General features: G+C 29.6%; 1 protein-coding gene across 4 annotated transcripts in view; it reads left to right on the forward strand.

The window, feature by feature from the left end:
- The window catches only part of LOC142323467 (uncharacterized), a 70,565-nt gene that overhangs the window by 17,027 nt on the left and 25,788 nt on the right, over positions 1-27,750 (forward strand). For all 4 annotated transcript variants that reach the window (XM_075363123.1, XM_075363122.1, XM_075363120.1 and 1 more), the window contains 5 exons: positions 3,147-3,397; positions 8,676-8,944; positions 11,582-11,699; positions 18,045-18,179; positions 26,776-27,024. In XM_075363123.1, the coding sequence (XP_075219238.1) occupies positions 3,147-3,397; positions 8,676-8,944; positions 11,582-11,699; positions 18,045-18,179; positions 26,776-27,024 (1,022 nt within the window). The remainder of the gene's footprint in view (positions 1-3,146; positions 3,398-8,675; positions 8,945-11,581; positions 11,700-18,044; positions 18,180-26,775; positions 27,025-27,750) is intronic.

Consider the following 27,750-nt stretch of genomic DNA (forward strand, 5'->3'; position numbering starts at 1 on the left):
ACCTTACAATGCTCGCATGTGATGCGCAGCTTCAGTCATGATTCTTACTTTTTAGACAACCATAGTAGTTAATTAATTTATTTATACTTAATATTATAGTCATTCCTTTTATTTCTGTTATATATTTTACTAAATTGAACTCTTTTTTTAATAATGGTTCAGCATTTAAATATGCTGATCACATTTGGAAAAGTTAAACCTTATTTTCAGGTGTAGAAATATGTCAGTATTAGAAATCAGTAGTAAATCCCTTGTATTTGAAAAGCTACACAAACAAAAAACAGCAATGAAAATATATTAATAAATAAGATTCAAAAATCATGATTTGGCATAAGGAAATAAATTTAATTGAAAAATTTGTTATTCAAATTTAAAATTTATTCAAATAGTTAAAAAAAATTCAAATATAATGTTAGGATTACAACATAAAATGTTAGTAGTCATCCTCCAGTAGATTGTGATAGCAGCAAACTAACTAAATATTTTAATCCAATGTGTGAGATACAACATTTAATGTTTCTCTGCAGTTTTTAATTTTTTAATTACTTTTATATTAAAAGAAATTTGTTCTGATGAACAGAAATTTCTGCAAAAGGAGTAAATGAAACAAAAAAAATTTAAGTGTCAATAATAAATCCATTTTAACAAAATAATTATATTCTGCCGAGTAGGATGCGATTTTGAAGTTATGTGTGTGTGCATGCACGTGTGTTCGTCAGAATGGTATGCATTACTACAAAATTTTGTATGCAGCTTGTTTATTGAAGGAAATGATTCTGTTAAATTTCTGAAAAAAACAGGTGACATGTCAGGTATCCCACAATGAACATGCTGATAATGTAGCCAAAGAAACCTGCACTCAGCCAGTGTTTACGAATCATATCTCAGCATATGACTTCAACCTTTTTTTAAGTGATTTCTTCTGAATGATTGGACTGCTGTAGTCGTTAACAAGCTCTTATGCATCAAGGGTACTAAACTGCCTTAGAATTCTTCCAGTCTGTTTTATAGCTGGAGGGAAGTCATGATTACTCATTTATGAATTGGGCATACAAAAGTTGCTGATCGATTCCTGATTGAATCTAACAAGCCTGTTATTTGATAGATGTGATTGCCTACCTTTTATTGTGGAGCATCCATATAATTGACTGTAACACAATCATCAAGGAAACTTTTTTCATTTAATTTTTAAAGATATTGCTTTTTACAGTTTCACTTGGACTGCTATTTTTTTATTTTGTAATTTTATGTAATCTATTTTGTTGTTTTTGTTTTTTATAATTTATAAAGTTTTTTTAGTCTATAATAACTGGATCTTTCACCCACACTGTTCTTATTTATTTTTAAATTACTTGCTGTGATAATTTTTTTTTGTTTTAACTTTTATTTCTGGTCATTTAATTATAAGGCCTTGATGTTTTATTTGTTTATATATTTTTCTTAAATTTTATTTTTATTGAGGGAGATGATAGCCTTCACGTGTTTTTTTCAGCTGGAAATACCATTAAAACATCTTTGAAAAAAAATTTCCTTTGAAGCATCTACCCTTACATCAAAATTCTATTTTTATAAGTTTTTCTAACTTGTATTTGTTTCTACTTGTTGACTAAAACCTTTTTTTTAGATTGAAATGTTACTGAGATGGGAACTGTTCTCAACTCTTATAGGTTAATACCATCATCACCCTTAAAAAGTTTAAGTTAAATTTTTCTTGTTCTTTATTATTCCATGCTTATTATTAATACCTGTTATTAAATGAAAAAAAAAAAATGTTCTTCCCAAATGATATATTTTTTGGGGATTTTTTTTACATTTATCATAGGGGTAGGAGGAGGGATATTTAAAAAAATTTAAACAGCATTTTTCCTTTGTTCAAATAGCTCAAAATACTACCGTTTAAAGTATTTTAACTGTCTTCCGTTTTACATTAAGATAGATTACATTAGCATGTGCTTGAGTTGGTACTAATTTTTTGAATTCTTTTTTGGTTAAATAAATAATTGCAGAACATTTTAAAAATATTTTTCTTTTGATAAGAATGTGAGTAGGTAATGAATAATAGTTGTCATTTTTATCTTCAAGGAAAAAGAATTACATTTTAAGATCTATACACGTCCCAGTAAAGTTCAGCAAAATATTTTCAGGTTTTTCTTCACTTTGTTGTGTGTTTTATTTAGAATAATTTTGATTTGTCAGCAGTAGTTATTCTTACCAATTAAAAAATATTTGATTCTTTATTCATTCAGTCTTTGTTTTGCAGTTCTGTAATTTTAATGGAAATTTTTCATTGTGAAAAAAGAATTTAGTGCTTTATTCAGGCTATGGGTGTTATATATTCAGAATCAGTAAAGTTTTATTGTGTTCAGGATTACCAGGAGCACAGCTGCATTTCTACTAATGTCTGTCAAGCTATTTTTTTGTGGCCTATTTATTCAGGTTGTAATAAAATGTGGTTGCAATATTATTTTCATTCTTTTAAGAATGGTCCTCATTCCAGTATTCATATATTTTCAGCTCTCCTAATTGGTAATTTTATTGTACTTATTTTTAAAGAGCTGGAATCAGAAAATATAATTTATTACTGTATTGTAGTTGACCTTTAAATTTTAATGGTAGCCAAGTTTAATGCACAAACCATATTGGTGCAAATTGTGTGACTGTAAATGCCATCATAATAATGTCTCCCTGATCAATACCCCAGCCTAGGACTTTTAACTAGATGTACTATTTTTTGGGCTTACTGACCACTTTACTTCCCTTATATGGCGCCTAGTTATTCCCTAAGCTGAAAATATCACTACAGGGTTATGATTGAGAGTTGAGAAGACATAATGAAAAACTGTATTTTAAAACTGAATATCATTCTAAAACTAAACTTTAGAAATGTTTTGAATCTTGAGAAAAGCTCTGAACTGAATGATAAAAGTATACTTTAAAGGAGATAACAGCTAGAGCCAATTATGTGAGGTATTTTTGTTTCTTGTCCTGAAGTCTAATAAATTTTAACAGACCTTGTAAAACATTATCATGGGTTACTATATGTTGTTAAATAGTATTGTATTGCATCTAAATAATTTAATTATTTATTATTCATATTGTGACATTAGCACTCAAAGCATTTATATAATTTTTTCCTTTTTTTTTAGTATACCCAGAAGAACACCGTATATATTTCAGAAGGCTTTCACAGACTACTCAGACAGATGTTCTTTTGGGTAACCTTGACTTGTCTGGACCTGCAGGAAAAGTTGTTCTTCGACCTCTAACTGTTCAAGAAAGGATAAGGGAATTAAATTTACGAGCAAGAATGTTTACGGATACAATGCTTGCTGTGCAAGGAAATCTTGGGCCGGGATCACCTAAACAAACCCCGTTACCTGGAACTACGAGTTTACAGGTTAGTATTTTTGTTCTCATGCTGTTTCTCTATGGATTCTTTTCACTTTCTTTACATGTTATTCATGCTCCCGATTATTAAACGGTTTTTTAATTTACTTAGATTTAGAGGTTTAGATTTTGATAAACTGTAAAGAAATATTGAGACATCTGTTGAGATTTTTTTTGTTAAAAATTGCTTTAAGTTTCATTATGTCCTTTCCATATGGTTTTTGTGATAACTTCGTTGTGATGCAGTAGTTTTAAAACTATTGACACTGTTTAAAAATATGTATATTATTAACTAAGTTTTGTAACTTTTTAAAATCTTTAATATCTATTATTAGAGTTAGAAAAATGTTTAGGTAGTGAGAAAACTACTTAACAGCATATAAACAATTCATGTTGCATCAACATGTATTTGAAATTCTTTTGAAATTAAATAGAAAAACATTTTTAAAAATCACTAATATAGTGGGCTGATTTTCTGTAAGATAATATGGAAAATGGTAAACAAAAATGTTAGTGGAGAGATTTGCAAGACATATATTTTTTGCTTGATTTTCTAAAAATTGTTATACATGCTAAATTAATGTGTTCTTTGTGATAGAGTAGTTATCTATAACAGAATAAATTTTTCCTACACCTTCGGCCTGTAATAAAAATTAAACATTTCTCAGTTAATGGCAATTATCAGAATTTTTTTTCTAATTTATTCTGAATAATAAGAAAAGGCATTTTATATTGAATAATAAGTTAAAAAAGTTATGAACTTTTTTGATGCAATATAAACTTCGGATATTTTCAGTGTTAATTTTCCCTCACCATGTACAAGTTTATTGCTTAAAAATAAATTGTTTTATCTATATATTTTTTATTAATGTTATTGTAAGAATTTTGAATTATTTTGAAGCATAATATTATAATGTACAATTATTTAGGGAACCACTATCACACAAAACATTTCAAGTAATGAACATTGTGTGCATACTATTTAAAATAACAATGTAAAATTAAATGTTGTATACCTGTTGTAATTTTGTAGCTTACTGTTAAAGAGTATAGCAGTAGATTTATCGTCAAAATTTTCAAACCATGTGACAAAATTAATGCTGAAAAAAGTTTTTTGATGGTAAAGTATCTTATTACAAAGAAGTGTGATGAAGACAGATAACCTTAGCTGTGGAGGAAGAGAGAAAACATTAGAGATGTAAACATTTATGTTGTGTCAATCTGCAATTACAGTCAAATTTATGATTACAAGATTCTTGATTGCCATATTCAATTGTTTTTAAAATTCATATATACAAGAGTCCTTTGAGCTGACAACCATTAAATTTTGTGAATGAGAACATAATTGTAGGCTATTCAAGAGAACAGAATAATTGGTCTCAATCATAACATGATTGTAAATTGGCGTGATTATTTACATGGTGGTTTGTTACGTCTAGATTATTAGTGCGCTGTGGTTATTGGAAGTCCTGATGAAATTTTTAAAATAGATAAGTCTCCATTTACAAAGAGAAAATATGTCAGGAGGTTACAAGTTCAACAATCGGTGTTTGGCAAAATAAGCAGGCAAACTAAAAAATGTTTCTCGCTTGTGGCAGATCATAGGTGTGATGCTTAATGCTGATTATTTGTCATCATACAGTCATCATACAACAATGAGAGTGTCTACTAAGTGATGTGTTTCATTGGCATACGCAACCGTAATTGAAATCAACATTTTAATTTTATCACATTGAAAATTCTGTTGATCTAATATTTGGTTAACAAACACAAACTATTGGAAGATTGTGGAGGTCTGCCAAACCTCAGCACGAGTGTTGCAATAGCACATCAAATGCCAGCTACTTAGGTGAATTTCTATAGTGCCATCATTTTCCTGTTGGGATCAACTCGTTTGAATAAATTTTACATGATATTAGCAAGTATCGGCCTCTTCAACGGCTAAGTTTATATTTTTCAACATTAGCAATGTTATGATTCGAAAGAGGAAAGAATTTCATATTGGAGGGGAGCAATAAACAGAACAGATTGGGGGGACAAAATTTGTGTAAAAGATCCTTGGCGTTTTTAACAAAATAACGGTGGTCCTAAACCAGGGAAAATATGGACAAAATAAAAAAAAATTAAACATTAAAAAAAAAATTTCTAAATGTTTTAATTAGACTCACTGTTTTAAATTGTTGATTCTTAAAAAAGGTTTTTACAGACTATTCAGTTTCATTTTACTGTTAGACTCATCTGTAGGTGTAACTGCCCTGAAACCAACTTCTGAATTAAGAAAGATGATGGACAGCAGAAAGTAGACATCGCTGTTTTGCTTCTTTAGAAAATTCTGACAAAGAGAAGAGATAACTGGATGAAGTGCAGAAAGAAGTTAGTGAAATACCTCAAAATTTGTCACTTCTCGAGATATCTTGCGAAAGGTATCCAAACATCTAAATATTTTAAGATGTTTGTTCTCTGCGTCTCAGGCCTCTTTCTGACATTTGCTCGATAGGCAGCATTGTTACTACCTTGTGCAGAAGGTTTTTATGAACAGAATCTGGCATGTAATACCAAGAATAAAAAAAACAAACAATTAAGAATTTTCAAAAGTGCACTTTTCCAAAACTGAAACATTCACTTAAAGTTGCAGGATATTGTGCAAAAATTCATCCTGAATTTTTGACTGAATTCCCTGTTAATTTCTGTTTGTACATAAAAATATTTCATTCTCAAAAATTTATCTTGCTGTATTTCTGTCATTAGTAGTGAATTCCAGGAATTTCTTATTTTTTTGTCTGTCCTGTTTGGAGACATTCATGTTTGCTAAGAGTTTAGCAGAGCTTCCAGTAATTTGCTCAAACTTTCATTTTTTCAACATTTTTATCTGGTTCTACTCTCAGTAAAATCAGTTTGGTTTCTCTGGCCTAGGTGATTAGTTCTACTCATAATCACAACCTAAAATACATATAGTCTTTACTTAATCACTCCTATTAAAAAAAAAAAACTTCTTTATTTGTTTAATTTCTTTGTGAACTATGATGAAGTATCAACTTTAAAATCAGATATATCTTTTTGGATAATTTTTTCTTTCTCAGAAAATGTTCAATTGAAGCATCTCATACTGGATTTTTTACTTCTTTGTACGAGGTAAAGTATGTATTGTGATTGTGAAAAATTTTGATTTTTAGATTTCAACGGAAATATCCATTTAGATGATCCCTGAATCCATTTTTACTAGTGACATATATATACACGTATGTATGCATCTTGCATAACTCAAAAATGATTAGCCGTAGAATGTTGAGATTTTGGATTTAGGACTGTTGTAACATCTAGTTGTGCACCTCCCCTTTTGATTGCAATCGACTAGACCAAAAGTATCCAAAAAAGCCCAAAATTAAAAAAAAATTGGATTTTGCACTTTTTCTTAACTGCAGTAATAAGCCATCATTCAGAGCTTTTCAGTGATATATCATAAGTGGTACTTACTTTCATTGGTTCCAGTTGGTTCATTGGTTATAGCCAAATGAAATTTTAATTAATGAAATATTTGGATATTACAAGGTGAAGGCACATCGGTTTAAATCCGACTTCATATACATATATTTTTTTAACATGTTATTTTTTAATTTAAATTTATTGATTTATTAATAATTATTAACCTCTAATTGAAAAAAATTTACAGTGAATAATTCAATAATAAGAAAAAAATCAGAAGTTATTAGTGAAATAAAAATGTTATGTACTTTTCATTTTAATTCAAAAATATTTACAGAGGTTAATAATTATTAATAAATCAATATATTTAAATTAAAAATAAAAATAAAAAAATATATGTATATGAAGTTAGATTCGAACTGATGTGTCCATGGTTACGAATCCAACATGTTCTCACGTACACCACATAAGTGACGTGAAACAAAATTAATATATAAACTAATATAGAATGCTTATACAGACACCACAAAAAAATGTGATCCAATGTTGTCTAGCACAATGCAATTGTGTAACTGTCCACTTTATTAAAGAATTGGTGGATCGTATCTCACTTGCAAATAAAATAAGCTTAAATGAAGTGCAGCAAAAAATGTGTATACATAATTTAATAGGCGTTCAAGGAAGTCATGTGATGTCCACATCAGATTTTTTAAAATTATGACCTAAACTTGTTTTCCCATGATAATTTTAAATAAATCACTATGTGAAATCCTAAATTCCATCCTCTGCCTGGATCATATTAAATATTTTTTTAGGCTGGCTCCCTTTTATTGCTGTAGTAGAAACTACAGTGTATGTCTATATTTTTATTCAGGTATTACAATATTAATACATTTTTAGTAAAACCTGAAATTAAAAATTTATCTTATATAGTTTTATTTAAATTTATAACTTTTTTTCCACTTAAACCAATATTTCCTAATTCAAAGGATAAGAAACAGAAAAAAATTTTATACCATCTAAAAGTACATGCAGTCGGAATAATTTACAAAAATGTGACTTAAAAGAATTTTTTGTATTGCGTACTTAAATTGCCGTAATAACCAAGAAATGAAAATTTCAAGTTTTGATTATTCAAGTTGTGTATTTTTTATAGGCAGATCATTTTTATAAATACGGATTGGATTAATCAAGTATATAGTAAATTTATAAAATTCAGGAACGCTTAGCTTGTTTGTCCTCTTAAAAGAACTGTATGGAAAGTGAAAAGATAAGCACAAATATATTGATAGCTTCATACTGAATAAGATAGATAGATATGAACTACAGAACAACTTTTCTTACTACAATTTGATTTTCTTTGATCAGGTTTTTTATTAATCTTATCTTAGGACTACTGTGAAATGTGATGAAAGAGTGAATGCCTCTGAAAGGGTTAAGATAGAAATAAATTAAAAAAAACCTTAGTGCTTGCTTTTTGTAACTGTAGTTATTTACACATCCAAGGGCTGCTTCAAGCTAATTTCTGGAGGGGGTGAACTTTTTTCTGTTACCAGTACCTAATTCTAAAATAAATCTTGCTCCTTGACTAGTCCAGAATTTTTAATTATGAAATCAATAAAAAAATGTTAAATCTCAAAGGATCAGTTATCTCCACATAGTCTTTCTCCATCCCAGAACCATGTCTGTATTTAGTTATTAAGCACAGTGTAATTAGTTGTGTTGAATTCACATTATTAATTATTTTGAAGTGTCTTCAGAAAAAGAATTACAGTGTGTAGAAAATTTACCATATGGTCACCGCATGCTCCCATTCTTCAGCTTAAATTTATCCAACTTATTGCAAGCTTCATTCTTGTTTACAGTGCTCGCCATGGGGTTCCCCGAGAATATTGAGTCCAGTGGATGTCAGACACATACTGGCCAGTCGGTCTTCAGAGAACTTAGTGCTGCTGGGTTCACCTGTCAAAAGGAGGTGGACTAGACGGTCTTTTAGAAGACAATCTCCTCACAGTAGTAACTCACAGTCAGTTAGCTCTCATGAATCTACCACGGAAGCAGAAGCTGAAAAACTACTGAGAGACACTCAAGATCAGCTTAAGAGTCATCTGGAATCTCTTTCACGAAGAGACAGGTGAGGATGTTTATATCCTTTGTGTTCGTGTATTTTTGAACCAGAAATTTCAGGGTAAAAATCTGTGTGGAAAAAGAATTATGGTATTAGTGACATATAGTTGAATTAATCGATAGTCTGTAATTATTTCCTTATGTACAATGATAACTGCACTTCTTAGTTTATTCTGATATTTTTACAGCGGAATGGATGTAATCCCTTAATTTAGAGGAATGGTTTTATTAAATTGCCTCAGATCTAAGGTGTGAATGAATTATGTTTATTTTAAAATTATTTAAGAATATATTTTAAGAAAGTTGAGCAGTGGTACTTATAAAGAAAATGTGAATAAAAATTGAACACAAATGTTTTTACTGTTGCTTAGAATGTGTACTGGGTTTATAGGATCACAAAAGTTGTGAACATACTGTTTCTGTGTATGCTTTTATGATATTTGAACATATATGGCTGTAGTTCTAATTCTTATATGCGGATGTTACAGTTATTTTAATAAGATATGTTGAAATCTGATTGAATTTCAAGATATTAATTGGTAAGTTTTATTTAACCACATACATTCAACAGTACATAATTAATTAATTTGCTGAAATCAGTTTAATGATCTCTAGCACTCAAAGGGGATATATAGAAGCGATTTACCTCAACAGTAAAATCATGAATGACAAGACTTCAACATAATTATAAAAATTAGATCACATTCCTTAATGATATATTTCCTTAATTTTTTCTAACTTGTTAAGTTTGAGATAGTTATCCTCTTAACATATTCAGTTAGTATTTACTCATGAAAATTTTGCAAACTATCACTTTAATAAAAATTAGGCCTTCATTAAATTATAAAATAAAAGGATGGTAATTCCAATTAAATTTTTCATTTGTGCTTAATTGTCAACATACGAATACTTTATATTATTTATTAAAATAATATACTCGTATGTACTGCTAGGAGCAGTGCTCTTGTAAGAATTCATATAAAATTTTACTGTATCATTGATGTCACGTAAAGTCATCTAAATCATCAATTAAAGTCATTTCAAACAATTAATTGTTGTATTTTTAATTTTTCTATTTAAATTTAATTCATAGTAAATTTTAAAAAATGTATAAATGATGTTCATCAATGAGGTGTTGACTTCATCAAGAGCTAAAAAATTGTTAATTTTAAATAATCTTAAAACGTTCTTCAACCAAGTAAATAGATTTTTTATAATTTGTTATATTTTTTACAGTCTCCTGTAATTAGAGCTCTGAGAGAAAGTTTTTGGTTTGGAACTTCATGTGGAAAGTACCCTTCAACAACAATTTTTGTAAATGAATCTGTCATAGTAGCATTGACTTTCACTAATAAGATCTGTGTGGAAAGAACATGCTAGGTCAAATAAATTTAACCCACCGGGTTGGTCTGGTGGTGAATGCGTCTTCCCAAATCAGCTGATTTGGAAACCGAGAGTTCCAGCATTCAAGTCCTAGTAAAGCCAGTTATTTTTACACGGATTTGAATACTAGATCATGGATACCGGTGTTCTTTGGTGGTTGGGTTTCAATTAACCACACATCTCAGGAATAGTCGAACTGAGAATGTACAAGACTACACTTCATTTACACTCATACATATCATCCTCTGAAGTATTATGTAAACGGTAGTTACCGGAGGCTAAACAAGAAAAAGAGAGAGGTCAAATAAATTTATTAGGAGAAATATAAATGTATGTCTTAGAAGAAAAGTGTTGTATTTGATTTATTAATTAAGTCATTTATCTGAGACCACCCACCCCGAGCTGTTTTCTAATTTAACACCTAGGTTGCATGATCTACTGATCTACAGGACTAGGTGGTGAATTCCATCTATTCTCCAGATTTTCAAGAGAAATTGTGAAGATTTTGTACTCCGAGGAAACTAAATGAAATATCCATTGTACATTGAATTGTTTGTTTCTGTTTATTGTGGTATGATCTGTCTGTCTGTCTAATATTTTTAATGGAAGTAGGTATTATCATAAAATTTTAGTGTAAATGTCTTCCCAGTTAAGTCAAATGTTTATAATTTAATAAAAGAGTTTACTGTTCTGATGTATTGAAGAGTGAGGGTTAATTTCTATAATTATCAAGCCCCAATTAAGGTTTAAATTAATAACTATTTTAAAATATCTGTTTGAAGTAAACTTTTCCATATAAAATGTAATTTTTTTATTTTTAACAATTTCAAAATTGTACACTAAAAAATTTATAATTTTTTTCAATTTATTTCTGGTAAATAAAAATAGCTATATTTTTTCTATATTTTGTAATTGTTATCGCATATGAAACAACTTAAAGTAAGCTTATTATTCAGTAACTATTTTCTTTTCTTTTTTTTTTTTTAAATAAAGAAAAATTACTCAAACTTTTTTTGAAAATATGAATTCATAGAAGTTCGTTTAATTGTACCTCAAAATTTTTAAACCCAAACAATGATTTTTAACTGGAACACCAAAATCTATTTTTAAGGGTGGGTCGATAAATTTGAATTGATTTCTCTATCTGAAAAATAAATATACTTAATCGCTAAATTTAATTTGATAGTTTAAGATTAATATAATGATTTAAATTAACTTTTATTTGATATTATAACTATGATTATCTTGATTATATTTTCAGAGTAATGACAGCAGCAGAAGCTAAGAGTTTAGTAGCCCTTTTACATAGCAAAGACGATTTACTTGTTGAAAGAACATTAACGACTATCGCTAACTGTAGTACTTTTGCTGCTAACCAGGTAAATCAAAAGATATTTACAAACTTAACTACTATATAACTCTGATATGATGACAAGAAATTACTTAACAGTTAGCCCAAACAATTACTAACAACTAACAATTACAACAAACAACAAACAATTATTAACAACTTTTTAGTAAAAAGGTTAAAAATTAAGGAGTTTACCTATTGATTTGAATTACAAATTTTTTTTTAGGGATACCTGATATTTTGTGTAAATTAGGATTTTACTAGAAATAATAGATGTTTAAATATTTATAATTTCAGTTCATTGATTTACTCATGTTACTTGAATTTTATATATTGAAGTGACTAAAAAATAGTGCTCAAGTTAAAACAAAATCAACATAATAATATCAGAAATCATTGATACTGCTGTGATATATGTCTGATAGAAAAATATATATTAACTTAAAATATAATTCTCAGATAGCAGTTATATAAGTTTTCAGAAAGTAGTTTAATAAAGGTGGTTGCAGTAGTGCCCCTCTGGAACAAAAAATTGAAAATAGGAAATTCTTGTAGTAGAGTTTGTAATGATATTGAAATGATTATGAACATATTTTAAAAGGTTATAAAGATATAGTGAAATTCATCACTTTGCTATCTTTATATTAATTTTAGAAAAATAATAACATTTGTCTAAATCTTATCGGTTGATGACTCGTATCTGAGTGTTAACAATGATATTGGCTGTGAAGAAAAATATGACATTTGAGATAGATGTTTCCTCATAGAGTATGGGAAATAGAAACTAAAAATCTACAGCAAGATTTCAAAATTTCAAATGAAGATTTTGTTATTTATTAAGTTTCAAACCTATCATTAAGCTATTATGAGGAAATGGGAGTTACTGACTTCATTCAGTTATCTGATATAAATATATTAATGTAATTATTTTATTTTTGTTATATCTATATTAATAAGTATTTTCTGCAGTCCCTAATTAACCATTTTTGCATGATGTTTTAAGGAAATAATTCTTATATTATGTTACAGATAGATTATTAACTTAGTAGTTAACTTTTGATCAGTAGTTAATTTTTGATAAAAATTATAAGAGTTTATTATACATTAAAATAAGTTAATATTATTAACACTGTTTAGTTATATATAATATGCCTACTTGCAGTAATATCAGAGAATTTTAATCTAATTTAATAGCTGATATTTCAGGAATTAGTATAACATCTCACCTAATTTTATACTTACTGTATGTTTTATATATATCATTTTGGTGAACATTTCACAGCCAGAATGTAAGTGAATAATTTGATTTGTTTAAATTAAGGAGAATGGCTTGTAGAACTATGCTCTGAAAATAGTTAAAATAAATATGAGGGTAATTTAAATATAAGCTGGAATTTGTCTACATAGCTCTTAAGATGTTAGATAAAATTATGAATGAATTGCCTTATTTTTCTTTAGTTTTGTTCAACAGAAATATATTTTCTCTACCAGATAGGTAGCTTCCTGATCCCCTCATCAAAAAAAGCAAGATGGCTGACTCAACAACCAATAGCACACATAATGCTCAACTGCAGCATTGTCTTCGAAATTTTCCCCTCCTAAAGCTTCTTTCAGCAAATCAAACATATGGAAATCATACTGTGACAAGTCTGGACTGTACAGAGGATGTTCAAGAGGTGTCCAGTGAATTTTATTGAGTTTATTGTGAGTCTTAGCTGCTGTATTATGGGGAAGGAGGACATTACAAATCAGTCCCTTGCGTTGTTTGTTGGATAAACAGTCCTGACATATCCAACAACTGGCAGTAGTATACCACATTTACCGTCTTTCATTCATGCTGGAAATCGAATCAGCAGCACACATTTTGAGTTCCAAAACATTGTTGCAAGAACTTTTGCAGCTGATAATCATTTCTTGGCCGTGCTCTCTCCTCACTTTTCCACCATGGCAAACTTTTTCTTTTGCTTTCCAGGGTGTAGTGTTGGACTCACATTTCGTCGCAGGTTCAAATATAGTCCAAAAATGCCTCTCCTTTTTATTCAAAGCAATTCAGAAGCTGCTGACAGATGTCTTTCCAGACATTTCTCTGTATCTTTGTTAGAAGATGTGGGACCCAACTCACCAACACTTCTGTATCCAAGAGTTTGACATGATATTCATACTCCCAACCATACCAGTCTACAATGTAGTTTCAGCTACAGTTTTGTGGTGGTCACCTTCTACAAGGTCACTAACAGCCTTAATGTTGATGGTGGTCTGCAAATGATGTTTGTGACTTTTTTTCTCCAGTGCATCATGGCCATTTTTAAATTTTTTGGCCCAATAAAACCTTTAAGTTTTTGACGAGTTAGCATCTTCGAACTTTGCCTGAAGTCAAGTCAAAATTTCAGAGGATTTTATACCTTTGTTGGTGAGAAATTGGATTATAATTTATTGCACAACAGAAGATGGTACCTCTTGCTCAGACATTCTGCTGCTGATGTGGGAACATGACCTGTGAGGGTCACTGGCCTGTTACACCCCTCTACACATATCCAACTTACTACTCACAGCACCCCTACCTCATTCATTGCTCTTTCTCTTTGCATGGAAAAATTCCAGCTTATATTTGAATGATCCTCATGTTGATAATGGGGGAGGTTGACAAAGCAGAGGAATTGGCCAAAAATTTCATGATAAAGAATGCATGATGAGCCAGTGCATTGTTGTGGTGGAGGACCCAGTTCTTGTCTCGCAAGAGTGCCAGATTTTCTTCCACAAATTTTCACACAGATGCTGAAGGACAATTTTATAATATTCCTGGTTGATTGTCTGCCCCCTAGCGGCAAATTTGTGATGCATGATACCCGTAGAATTGAAGAAAACAATCAACATTGTCTTCACATTCAACCAACTTTGTTGCACTTTTTTGTTTGTGGCGAAGTTGCACCCTTATACTGCAATGTTTGTTGCTGGGTCATACCCATAAATCCATGATTTGTTGCCTGTAATTACCCTATTTAACAAATTGGGTCAGCTTTAGCCCGATTATTCAGTTCTTGGAACATTTCAAGTTGGTGTTATTTCTGCTAATCTGACAACAATTTTGGAATGAATTTCATAACACTTGACATATGTTCAGATCTTTAGTTAAAATTGACTGAAATGCATAGAAACTTAAATTTGGTTCATCAGTCATCTGATTGTAAGTCTACAATCAGAGTGCACTAAATTGTGAACTTTCATGTTTTCATTTGTTTTAGAAGTCGAAGGTAGGCCAGACTGTGGGTGATCTTCAACTAATTCCTAGCAATTTATAAATCTGTTGAACGAGATAAAAAACATTTGATTGGCTCAGACATTTATCTCTGAAAGCTGTTGTAAGAGTTCATAAATCTCCTAAACAGATTTCCCGGTTTTCAAACAAAATTTGATAAAAACTTGTTATTCCATTTTTTTATTCATTTTGCGAAATCAATAATCCTCCAAGAACCAAAAACACATCCTAACTCATAAGGATTCCACTCCCTACTGAATAAAGATATTGCAGTGATCTTTTCAGGATGTTAAAAGGACAAAACAAGCTTCCCCTTCCACACCCGTGGGCAAACTACCCTCTCGTATTGAGCAGTGGTGGCACCTGTCTTAAAACTTTCCAATCACACCTTGTATTTTAAAATATAAGAAAGAGATATTACTATTCTTCTGGTCATTATGACTTTTTGGTTGTTGTGATTCCAATGTTCCATAACTTTGTTTATAGATTTTATAAAAAATTAGGTTTCAGATATATTTAAGAACAGTTTTACCTGTATATTAATAAATTATGGCATGGACAAAAAGGAATGAAGAATTTCTATTAAAACTGAGGGTAATCTTGGTAATCTGTAAGGAAAGTGTACAGTTGCTTCACGTAAGTAAAGAATAGAATACAAATCTTTTGCTCATGTACATGATTGTTTTTCATCATCTAGTAATGTGAAGTGACTCCATTCTCTTTTTCAACTGGCAGTCAAAACTGTTCGTGACCTTTTTTCATTTTGTTTTTTATCAGAATGTAGATAAAACTGCACATAACTACATTTACCTAAATGCTAATTTCTTTTTATAATCTCTTGATGAAGTTATGGACTGTTGTTGCATAGTTGAAAAAAACAGGTAAATATGAGGTCATTTTTTATTGAAAATTTCATTAAGTATTCTTATATAAGTCAAAACTCTTTTTTTTTAGAACAGAACATGTTTTTATGTGATGACAGAACTCGATCTTCTCTACAAATAGTTTGTGAAATTTAACTCTTCAAACACAAACTTTTTTTAGAATGGGTACTGGAGTATTATTTCCTTAAACCACCACTATTTACTTACCAAAAATATTATATGAGGTGTGATCAGAAAGTACCTGACCTTGGCTCATAAAAACAAAAATCCTTAACCTATTTAATTGAATGACTTGTTCCCTTCAAAGTAGGCCCCTTTTGATGTATTATACTTATTTCAGCAATGTTTCCATTGTCGGAAGCATTTTTCAAAATCATTTTTAGTGAACTTCATAAGTCCTTTTGTCCCATTTTTATCTCTTTTCTACCTTCATATCTTTTTCCTTTAAGTGGAATTTTAACCTTAGGAAAGAATCAAAAATTGCAGGAAGTCATGCCTAATGAGTAAGGTGCCTACTGAAGTTGTTCGATTCTAAATTTTGCCAAAATTTTCTGGGTAAGTTTTGATGTCTGGCTGGAGTGTTATCATGATGAATTTTCTAATCGCTGTTTTCCTAAGCTGCAGTCTTGTATCAAACAGCTTCTCTTCTTCCAATGAAGAAGAGCTATATAGTACTTTATATTGACAGTTTGTCCTTGAGGGCTATACTTGTGATGAACCATGCCTTAATAATCAAAAAAGAATGTCAGCATGACCTTACATTGCTTTGTGATCGGAGAACTTGGAGTTTTCCAATGGGACGACCTTGCATGCCTCTGTCTCAAGGTCATATCCATTTGCCCATGTCTCATCTCCAGTTATTACTTTTCATAAAATCAGGATCACTATTAACACATTCCAACATGTCTAGCGCAACTTGCAGTGTTTTGAAATTGCACTGGCCAAATGGAATTCTTAGTTCATCTTCAAGCTCTCTAATTGTTATTTGACAATCATTCATCTTCATTTGTTGAACTTGTATGAGATTTTTTGCTGATGAAAGGTCTGCTAGAGCATTCATCGCTTTCAACAAACATTCACCCATCTTGGATAGGTGAATGTTGTCACACACTCTTTCATCTGTGTAACACTCATAGCTTGGTCATCAAAAACTGTTTAAATTTTCTATATTGGCTCTACTTGTGTGTTACCAACTTTCTGATAAAATTTAATGTAGATTTTTTGGTCAACCTCTTCAGCAATTTTAAATGGCAATGAAAACATGACAAGCACTACTCACCCATTTTACTTTCATGGCTGCTAAACAACAAAACATTGAATCTTATGCAATCAATGTGAGTAAGTCACATTCCACGACAGTCCCCCTCCTGAGTGACAACTGGTTATCACAATAAAAAGTAAGGTCTGATACTTTTTGATCACACCATTTTGTAATGTATTCAAAATGTTTTATTTTTATTCTATGCAGCATTTATTTTTCAGAAGTGTCCAAAATTATTTTAGATAAGCACTTTAAAAGTTTTTCTTATTGTATGTACCAGATGGTGGTAATGTTTCTGTCTGCGTGAGGAAAAATTACTTTTTGATTTCATAGCTATGCCATATATATATATATATATATATATATACCTATGCCATATATCTATGCCAGATTCAGTATTTCACTTATTAAAACAAAATCTAAACATTTAACTTAAATCTGATCTAGAGGGACATTTTCATTTATAACTTTGTAGTCATTATCTGTAGATTCAGAGAAAGTACTAAAATTGAATATAAATCCTCACCCCCCCCCACAAAAAAAAAACCTCCTAACATTAATAAGTTAAATAATAAAAAGAAAACCTTTGGGGTTTAAAAATATTATTGGAAATTAAAATGAATTTTTTAAGAACTTTAGTTCAGATAATCATAACAGAACAGCAGATTGACATCATTCTTTTAGTTTTTTGTTGATTTTTGAAAAATAAATATCTTATTATATCACTTATATTTTACCTTGAAATGAATGATGTATTAAGTTGTATTCTAGATGACATCTAATGATGGATTTAAATAATAATCCAAAATAAAAAATATACAGAAGGAAATGCAAGGGAACTTAGGTACCCAAGTAAGTGTAAAGGTACAGATGTATTTTATGATTAATCTTTAATCATTTAAACAATTTAGTCACTTACAATGACAAAATTGTGTTGTTCGCTTCTAATGGATAATGGTGTTTTTTTTTAAGGATATACTTCGTGAAGCCGGCTGTTTGTACAGATTACAAACACTTCTTACTAGTTCTAGTGTTAGTATTCAGTTAGCTACTATTAAAGCTTTAGGAAATTTGGCTCTTAATGAAGGAAATCAGAAAGAACTGAAGGTTAGTGGTGAAATTCTTGGTAAATTTTGTTCTTGAAAATATATAATACAAATATAAATTATTTATAATGCATTCATCTTTCTGTCCTCTATTACTGACAATTACTAATTATTGTTTTATTAATTTCTACGTCAGTTCTAGTTACATTTTGTTTTTGAATTTTCTCTTTTATGTGGTGGCTATTATATTTTGCATTTACATTGTTGCTGGATTTTATCTTTATTTAAAATTACTGGAAAAAAAATGTTTCATGCTTCTTCCTTTTTTTAAAACATTGATCATGCTTTTTTAAAAAAAAGCATGATTTCAGAAAATTATTTTGTCTAAAAAATTGTAGCTGTTTTATTTCCAAATAATATATAATCCTATTATTCCATTTATTGATAAACAGCATATTTTAAATAATTTTTTTTTATTTGTGAAATTAAGTTTCATTTACATGAAACAGTTAAATTTTTTTTTTATTTGTTGTGTTTTAGTGAATTTTTTTCTGTAAATTATTGTGCATTCTAAATAAAATCAAAAGAAATTATAGTGAATAACTAATTATATTTACTGATCTAGTGGTGTATATGGATCATTGGTGAAGGTAAAGCTGGAGTTGGTTAAAAATTATTATTATTATTTTTTTTTATTTGGCCCATTGGTTCAGTAATTGTTTAACCAAGACAGATAACAGCTAATTTTATCAGTTATTTTTGTGAATATAAGATGCTTTTAATATTTGTTTAATGTGGTTAAGTATTTAAACTTTTATTTATTTTGTTTTTACCTTTTTCCTGACAATATAAAGTGCCATAGGTTACTACAGTACTAAAAAAATAGTAATGCCTTAGGATGGGATGAAATTCTGATAAAATTAGTCAAATTGGTTGTAGGCAATCACAATTCACATAAAATAAACTATCTTTCAGTGTTAATTTCTACCTAATTTGGGATTGCTTGATATTTGACTTGTTTACATGAAGAACTCCGAATCTAATATTGATAAATATAAACCTATTGTTAATATTATAGCTTTGTTGCTAATATTTTATAAATATAAAAAAATAATAAAACTGTTCATAAAAACTTTATGATTTTTTAGATTCATGTAATATGCTTAAATGTTGGATAAGAATATGTCAAATTTGTGAATCAATAAGACAAGTGGAGTAATCCAGGATTCTATACCAAACCTGTTGTTTTTCCATATTTATATTAATGATTGCAAAATAATGTGCCATGTGGTTTGATTTTGATTGCCAATGATATCAAAGCAGTTCTTCCCAGCAAGGTTGTTTTCTATATTTACACATTCTGATTGCCAAGTCTGTTAAGGACTTGAAGGTGTCATTTGATTTAGATGGCCTTAGATTAAAAGCCTTTATTTATAATAGACTTCAACTTGAGAATTATTGATTGTGCATTCCAGAAATTTACTTATGATAGCCTAAAGATTGATTCACTGAGACATCTGTATTTTAAGTTATATTGTAATATAAATTGGAAAGTATTTCTCAATAATCTTGTAATAAAAACTAAATAAAGCTTGTTTTCAGATGAGTTATAAATACTATTGTTGATTTAAAAGTGAATTTATCTTTAGTTTGCCTGTCTCTACTCTTTACCATCTAACAGGATTATTTTGTGAGTAGCTGCATGTGGATGAGAGGAAATTTTCATTTAAGCTACAAAAGAAAATAATCAGTCATTGTTAGTGTCTCTTAGAGGGCTTCTTGTAGAGGACTGTTTAAAAAGTATAATTTATTTACTTCATTTTCCCTATAAATTTACAAATCAGTCACCTTTGTTCTAAAGAATAATGAAGTTTATTAAAAAAATATGTACTGACCCACATAACTATTATTCATACCCTAGTATGAAGTGTAGGAAATGTTATAACTACCTTGTATGTAAGTTTTCTGCTTTCAAAAAATTTCATTTACATAAGTATCAAATGTTGTAATAGGTATAAAATTTCCATTAATTTAATGGAATCAATAATCTGATCTTAAGAAGACTCTGCTTGAAAAATGGTAACCTTATAATACTGAAGTTAAATTATGTTTAAAGTCGATAACATTGTTTTTTTAAGACTAATTTGCTAACCACTGTGCTACATCTTAGACTCATCATTTGCATTTGTATTTCATTTTTGTACTCAATGTTTTGTTATTCTTATTTTTGTAATTATAATCTTGATCATCAGATCTTGATTTTAATTCAAATACTGATCACTACAACAAGATCATAGATCATAGATAAGATCAAGATACTGATCACTGATTACTACAAGATCATCAGATCTTGATTTTAATTCAAATACTGATGGCTGGGGCCATGGAATATTGTGATTAGTTTTATGCTGTATGTAAATTCAGGTTTTTTTTTGTTTATTATTTTTTTTAACTGATTGATAATTTGGCTTTTTTCCAATTTGTTTGGTCATCTATCAAAAACTATCATTGTGGGTGTTGAATTACATAAGTATGTACAATGTATAATAAAAATACTTAATGATCTAACTTTCAAGTTATTGTGTTGTTTAATTTAATATAACATATTATCAATTAAATTAAACTGAATTGTTGACTGTTATATAATGCCAATAAAATAAATTAATTACTGAAAGACATTGTTACTGTTATATGTAGATACTGTCTTTTATATCCTTAACTCCCAATTTATAGCTTTGGAAAAATATATATCCAAAACCTAGCATAATAATGGTAACTTATTGTAAACTAAATATTTTTTTGTAATTTGTAGTTATGAAGTAACAGGCTAATAAATAAATAATGATAATGATATACTTTTATTATAAACTTAGAATAATGTGAAAACAAAAAAATTATCACTTGACAGTACTCCTGGTTCAAGGACCATTGGAGGAGATACTAAATCAGAAGAAATAAAAAATTACAGAAAATAATAGCTATAAACAAAAATGTTAACTTAAAAAAATAATATACAACTACCTTTAACCCCTTAAAAATAATTTTCAAGAGTTTGTTATAATTTCCATTAATATGATGAGTATTATTTAAGTAAGGTCCATTTAAAAAAAAAAAAAAGAAACACTAAGCAAGTAAAGATATTGTCAAAAACTTTTTTTTATTTCACTCTACACTTTATGCTACTTTTCTATATAATTTCTATAATACCCTTGTTTGTTTAAACATTTATCATAGCCTACATTTGTTTATGCCTACTTCTAGAAATCAGCTGTCTGTGAAGACAACCAGTCTTCAACTGTGGTTTTCACTTCTTCACGGGTGATTAACCACTGACTGCTGAGAAACTCCTTCAGGTATAGGAACAATTGGTAATCATTTGGCACAAGAACTGGGTTGTACAGTGGGTAGTCCATTTGCTCCCATCCAAAAAATCTGATTAACTTTGGAGTTTGAGCAGCAGAATGAGGTCGTGTATTGTCATGCAGCAACAAAACTCCAGATGACAGTAGGCCGCGTCACTTATTCTGTATGGCACATCGAAGCTGTAGTATGCAGCAGAATTTATTGTTGTCCCTTTGGGTATAAAATCAACTTACAGGACACCATTTCTATTCCAAAACACAGTTGCCATAATCTTGCTTGTTGACATTCTATTGACTGCTGCTTTGATGCTGGAGTGATTTGAGAAACCTATGTCTTGTCCCCTCTGATGTTGTGGTCCAACAGTTGATCTCCTTCCTCACTGTTGGGTCAAAAATGTTAAAACACTAGCCATTCTCCTTTTCTGGTGTTCTTCAGAAAGCAGCCTGAGAACCCATAATGAGCACAGTTTTTTGAACTGCAAGATTTCAGAAATGATTTTTTATAGCACTGACCATGAAACTTGTGGGAATATCAGTGACAAAGTGGAAGTTGTGAATCACCAGTCTCCACAAATTTTTGCAACAACTTCACAGACCCGATTATCTGTGATTACAGATTGTCAGCCTGATCACGGTTCATCATGGATGTTTTCCTGCCCATCCTTGAACAATCTTACCCATTTATGTACTTTGCTGTCACTCATTGAATTAGGCCAGTAAACTTCACATATCTGGCGATGAATATCCACTGCTGACATATTCCTTGTGGCCAAAAAACAAATCACAAAGCGTGTTTTATAATCAGTGGGCCGCTTAATTATTTGAAACATTTCAACTTCACAATATAAACTGCACACAGTTACGCTATGACTGCAAATGACATCTGCATTTGTGCAAGGCATGCCACGAGATGGGGTGCAAGGTGCATGTGTGTTTCGACAGCCACGTAAAATTTACATGGCTACAGCTAATTGGAGCTTACTTAAAAAATAGCCCTCATAATTAAATTCATTAATTAGCTGTAGACTTTTCTAATACCAGGTTTGCATGCTGTAATTATTTAATATACACCAGTTATTGCGATTCAAATTTTCTTTCACTTCACACCCACTTAATATGCTTTTCACAAAGCATTTTTTTTTAATTCTATTAGGATAGGACATGCAGTAAAATGCAGAGGGTCCTCCTAATCACTAAGTGTTTTCAGGAACCAGCTTTGTATGAATATTTATTTAAATAAATTATTTCAGTCTGGCCTTTGAGAAGCAATTAATTGTACTGTATCTCTCTTACTGTAAATGTTATCTTTGAATTCCTTTAATTTTTTTATATGATACAAATTGCTGACTACTAAAGTTTACTTGTTTAATATCAGAAGACAATTTATTCTATATTTTATTCAGGATATTATCCAGTCTCATATCACCTGGTAGATTGTCACACATATGTATATCAGATTTCACACTCAAGAAATCCTGATCGATATACCAAACTAATTTCCGTCTTATACGCATATTTAATAAAAATGTTGGATTACTGTCCTAAGAATAACATCACTTTCTGTTTTTTAAATGCTTTTAACTATGAACCAAAATGTAGAAAAAATCCCATTAATAAAAAATTTCTGCAGTAATCCTACCATTTTTTGTTCCCTTGTACTCTTATAAATATCTAATGATGAATAAAAAAAATTTCATAGAAGTGTTCAAGCCACAGAGAATCTGTTTTTTCCTACTGAAATATTGTTCAGTTAACTTATCATGTAGCATGTGAATATACTATAATGTTTACATATTGTGTATAATACAAGGTCTGTTTTTAGAATTTATTTTTTGAGATCATAAATCATAAGAAAATTGATCAACCCCGTAACATTTAAGAATACGAAATCACTTGTGTTTCTAGTTTATTACAGAACTAAAAGATTATGTAGATGGTCACAATACACGTTTTGAAAACAAATATGTTTTTGCGGTCAAATCATATTTGTATAATAAAGGGCTGTTCTAAAAGATTTTAATATTGGGTAACGTTTCATGTTACTCAGATGCAAATGAATCGGAGAATTATTTTTTTCAGTATTACTTATTCTCTAATGTAAATAATAGATCTTCTATTCTGTTTGGTACACAATAATACATTATATAGATCATTTCAGGAACAGTTAGATATTATACTCTACAGATGATAAAGGAACTGCTCAAGCATTTACCTGGATGGTTTGAAGGCAACTGTGGTAAAACCTTGATCAGAGCGGCATCACAAAATGCACAATTAGTTATTTGCAACTTTGCTAAGTACAACCAATTCGGTTGCTAATAAAACATAAATGCCAAGAGAGACTTTACTTTCATCACTTTTGAAAAATTAGATTATGGCATTGATTACATTGAGTATTTAAAGAAAAGAAAATTTAACAGATGCCATACATGTGAGATTATTAAGACATACAGGTTTGCTCAGGCACTGATGAAAGTCATTGTCACAACTTTGCAAAAAATTTAGCTTCTACCACATTGACCATCCTACTTTAACAACAATACAATTAATTTATATCATATTAGTTAACTGGTGTTTTGGTATAAAGAAGTTTTAGTAGAAGTCAAAAATATGAATCCTTAGTGAGAGAACTTTCGATGACATTTATGAAGCTGACATCAATAATTGTGTAAATTCAAAAGTCATGTTCCTGATGAACAATTGTCTGATAATGAAGATAAAAATCAGCAATTTTTAATGATGGGCTTGGAGTGATTAGTGTACAAGAGAGCAACAGGAAGCTGAAATGACAGATTCAGTTTATTTTTAATAAAATCAATAAAATGGTGTAGTCATGGCTTACTATTAATAAATAGCTTAATACAAAAATGACAGATTATTTTAGAAGTGTTGAGTAAGTAAGGTAATTCATTGTTACTGTTAATTTACTTCTAACTTAATTTTATATTTAGTTAATGGTAAATTTTTGGTCATGTTGAAAAGTTTCACATTCTCATTAAAAGTAGAATTTCATTGTGTTAGTTAATGTTATTTTAATTTTTATTGAAAAGTTGTTTGTTTAACAGTTTTGTGTGTGTGTATGAGTGAGTATTGTTTATTTTTGTCTGAAATATGTACTTTTGTTTTTATCATTTAAATGGTTAGAAATGTGCCAGTTTGTTTTACTTAAATCTAATTGAATTAAAATTCAATCTGTAAGAAGGATTACATTACAGTATTTATCTGTGAAGATATCCGGTTGTCTGATGTATACAAGCTTTTATAATAGCTTATTATTCTAGACTGTGTTGTAATAATGTTGTTACATGTAAATTTTAAATTAAATATGTTTCTACAACAGTACTTTAATAAAAGGTAGTGAAACAAAATTCAATAGTAAATTATTCATTTAAAAAGAATCTTATAAAATATTGTTCTGCTGAATTTATTAACTTAAGTTAATAAATAATATCTTCTATTAAGTAAAACATAGCATGTTTTTATGAATACAAGCATTAATAATTCTCAGATGATGTTACAGATCCATTTATAAGATGGGCAATACGCTTATACGCTTGTTGGGATTAACAGTTAACTGTTTCTAAAATTAAAGAGCAAAATAAGATCAGTTTTTTAATGCACTGTTTTGGAATTGAAATCATATAATTTTCTTTTGTTTTATATCATCACACTGGTATATTTTATTATCCGGTAGCAAATTTTGTTTAGATTTAAGTAGAACAGGGTATAATATAATTCATGCTTGCACATTGTTGCTTATGGTTAAAAGCTCTTTTTTGGTCAAACAGGAACTAATTGATTGATTTTTAAGATATTCTGAAAGTTTTCATATAGATTGTACATTTTGTTTGATCAGAGCCTCAAGGCACTACCATATCGTCCCTTGTTTGTGTTATATATATATATATATATATATTTTGTTGTTTTCATCTTTGAGACATCAAGCCGGTGTGTATTATTATTAGATTTTTTCAGTGAATAGTGACCTGAATACTGTTTTATAGACTCTCTAGAGATAAAATATTATTGGTCTAGCTTGGCCCCAAACTGTTAACCTTATTAAGTTTTTTTGAAAATGGCACTGTTGGTAAAATAACTATTATATACAATTTTAAGAACAGTTTACCAAAATTTCATTTGACTTCCTCAAGTGCTTTCGGCTTTTGTGATACAATAGCCAAAACACAGAACAATTGTGATACTATTATAAAATGGACAAAGTTACTTTAACTTATGACTACAAAATCAGAATCAATTGTTATGCATTTAATTTTATTATGTGAAGTTTACATTTTTACATATTTTAATTATGAATTATAAATCCTCCTGAAGATGGTAGAATATCCAAAAGCACTTGAGGAAGTCGAATGGAATTTTGGTAAGCTGTTCTTAAAATTGTATATAATGTTAACCTTATGTTTGGCAAAGGTAACTGCTACCTTAATAATATGTGAAATGTAGTGCAATAAACATCCTTAACTGTTTTGACAACAAACATTCATCTGATTATATAGAAAAAAAAATTGTAACGTTTTTCAACATCACTAGGACAGATTTCAAGTAAAATTTTCCAGAAATACAGTCATTAGAGCTGGTTTTGTCTATATATTATTCTTTTAAAATTGTTTTAAATAGTGCAAATCATATAAGAATAAAGTAAGAATAAGCGATGTTATTGCTGGCAATGCTTTGTTACATCTAAACTTGTACATAACAGCATACAGTATTCACTGTAGTTAAAAATGGATCAAGTTATGTTTTTAGTCTTATTATACTTTCAGAGTGCAATTACTAGCGACTAAATAATCGACAGTTATCAGTCTGTTTAATCTCATACTTACTTCATAGCCTCCTGAGACAAATTTTCTAATTTACTTTTGCAAAATTTTTATTTGTTTTCGTTAACATTGTCACAGGCTTATAATTCTAGTAGACAAATTATTGAAGTTTCAATAGGTTTTTGTAGATTTAGTTACTGATTTTGGCAATGCCATCCATGATGTTCTGTACAGTATCACTTATAATGCCTTTTTGTGTATGTCGATAGTTTTATGATATAAATTTGAAGATACTGAATTCAGGAAAATTTGTTCTTGCGCTTAACTTCATGTACTATGTTTTTTGTCATAAAGGTTACGTTGCTGAAAATTGTATAATAATACTCAATATAAAAATTAAAAATTTTACTTTTTATAGTCAGAGTTTTAATTTATGATTTAGTTTTTTCTTTTCTTTGCTTAAAAAAAAAATTATTTATGCATTTTTTATTATTATTTAAATGGTTGTTTTTTTCAGGATACAGTTCCAGTCCTTTTGTCATTTGTGAACAAGCCACAACCTACAGATAAATTAGTTTATCATGCACTAGTCACTTTAACCAATATAGCTGTGTTACCTGCTTGGCATGATGAATTCTATCCTGTTTTACACAATCTTTATCGGCTTGTTGATGATGGCAAACCACAGATGAAACTTCAGGCTCTTAAATTATTGATTAATTTGTCTTGCAATGAAGATATGGTCCCTAGTCTTTTAGCTGCACAGGTTTGAATATTTTACACAATTTTACAGTCATTTTATGTTTTCTTTGCATGTTTGTTAGCTGTTAGTCAGTGTTCTGAGAAGATTCAGATGAACAGATAGATTGTTTTGTTGCTGTAAAAGTGTGAAATATTTTTAAAGCATGTATCAGTGTTATTAAAGAATTTTCTTCCAGTAAGTTCAAAATGTACTGTTTATTCAGTAGTCCATGAAATATTTAAAGTAATTAACAATTAACTGTACCTTTGGTGATTACTGCTTAATCTAGTTAATTTACCTTTACTAGTTTGAAATCAGCAAGACTGGATCGTGCTGTCTATATCCTAGTATACTGTATTTTATGTCATTTTAGTTCTTATTTAACTATTTAGACCATTCATTCTCAAAGTGGGTGATAACACCTCCTTGTGGGTGCTAGCGACGGGGGGGGGGGGCAGTAGAAGGCCCACAGAAAATTGGTAGCACTTAGGCGATGGCTGATTAAAAAAAAAGGCAAAAATTATGTTTTCCTGATATTTCAACTAAAATTAAATGCCTACTACACTTTTTTTTTTTGTCTTCAGTCATTTGACTGGTTTGATGCAGCTCTCCAAGATTCCCTATCTAGTGCTAGTCGTTTCATTTCAGTATACCCTCTACATCCTACATCCCTAACAATTTGTTTTACATATTCCAAACGTGGCCTGCCTACACAATTTTTCCCTTCTACCTGTCCTTCCAATATTAAAG

This window comes from Lycorma delicatula, chromosome 4 (genome assembly GCF_047948215.1).
Source record: "Lycorma delicatula isolate Av1 chromosome 4, ASM4794821v1, whole genome shotgun sequence".
Lineage (NCBI taxonomy): Eukaryota > Metazoa > Arthropoda > Insecta > Hemiptera > Fulgoridae > Lycorma > Lycorma delicatula.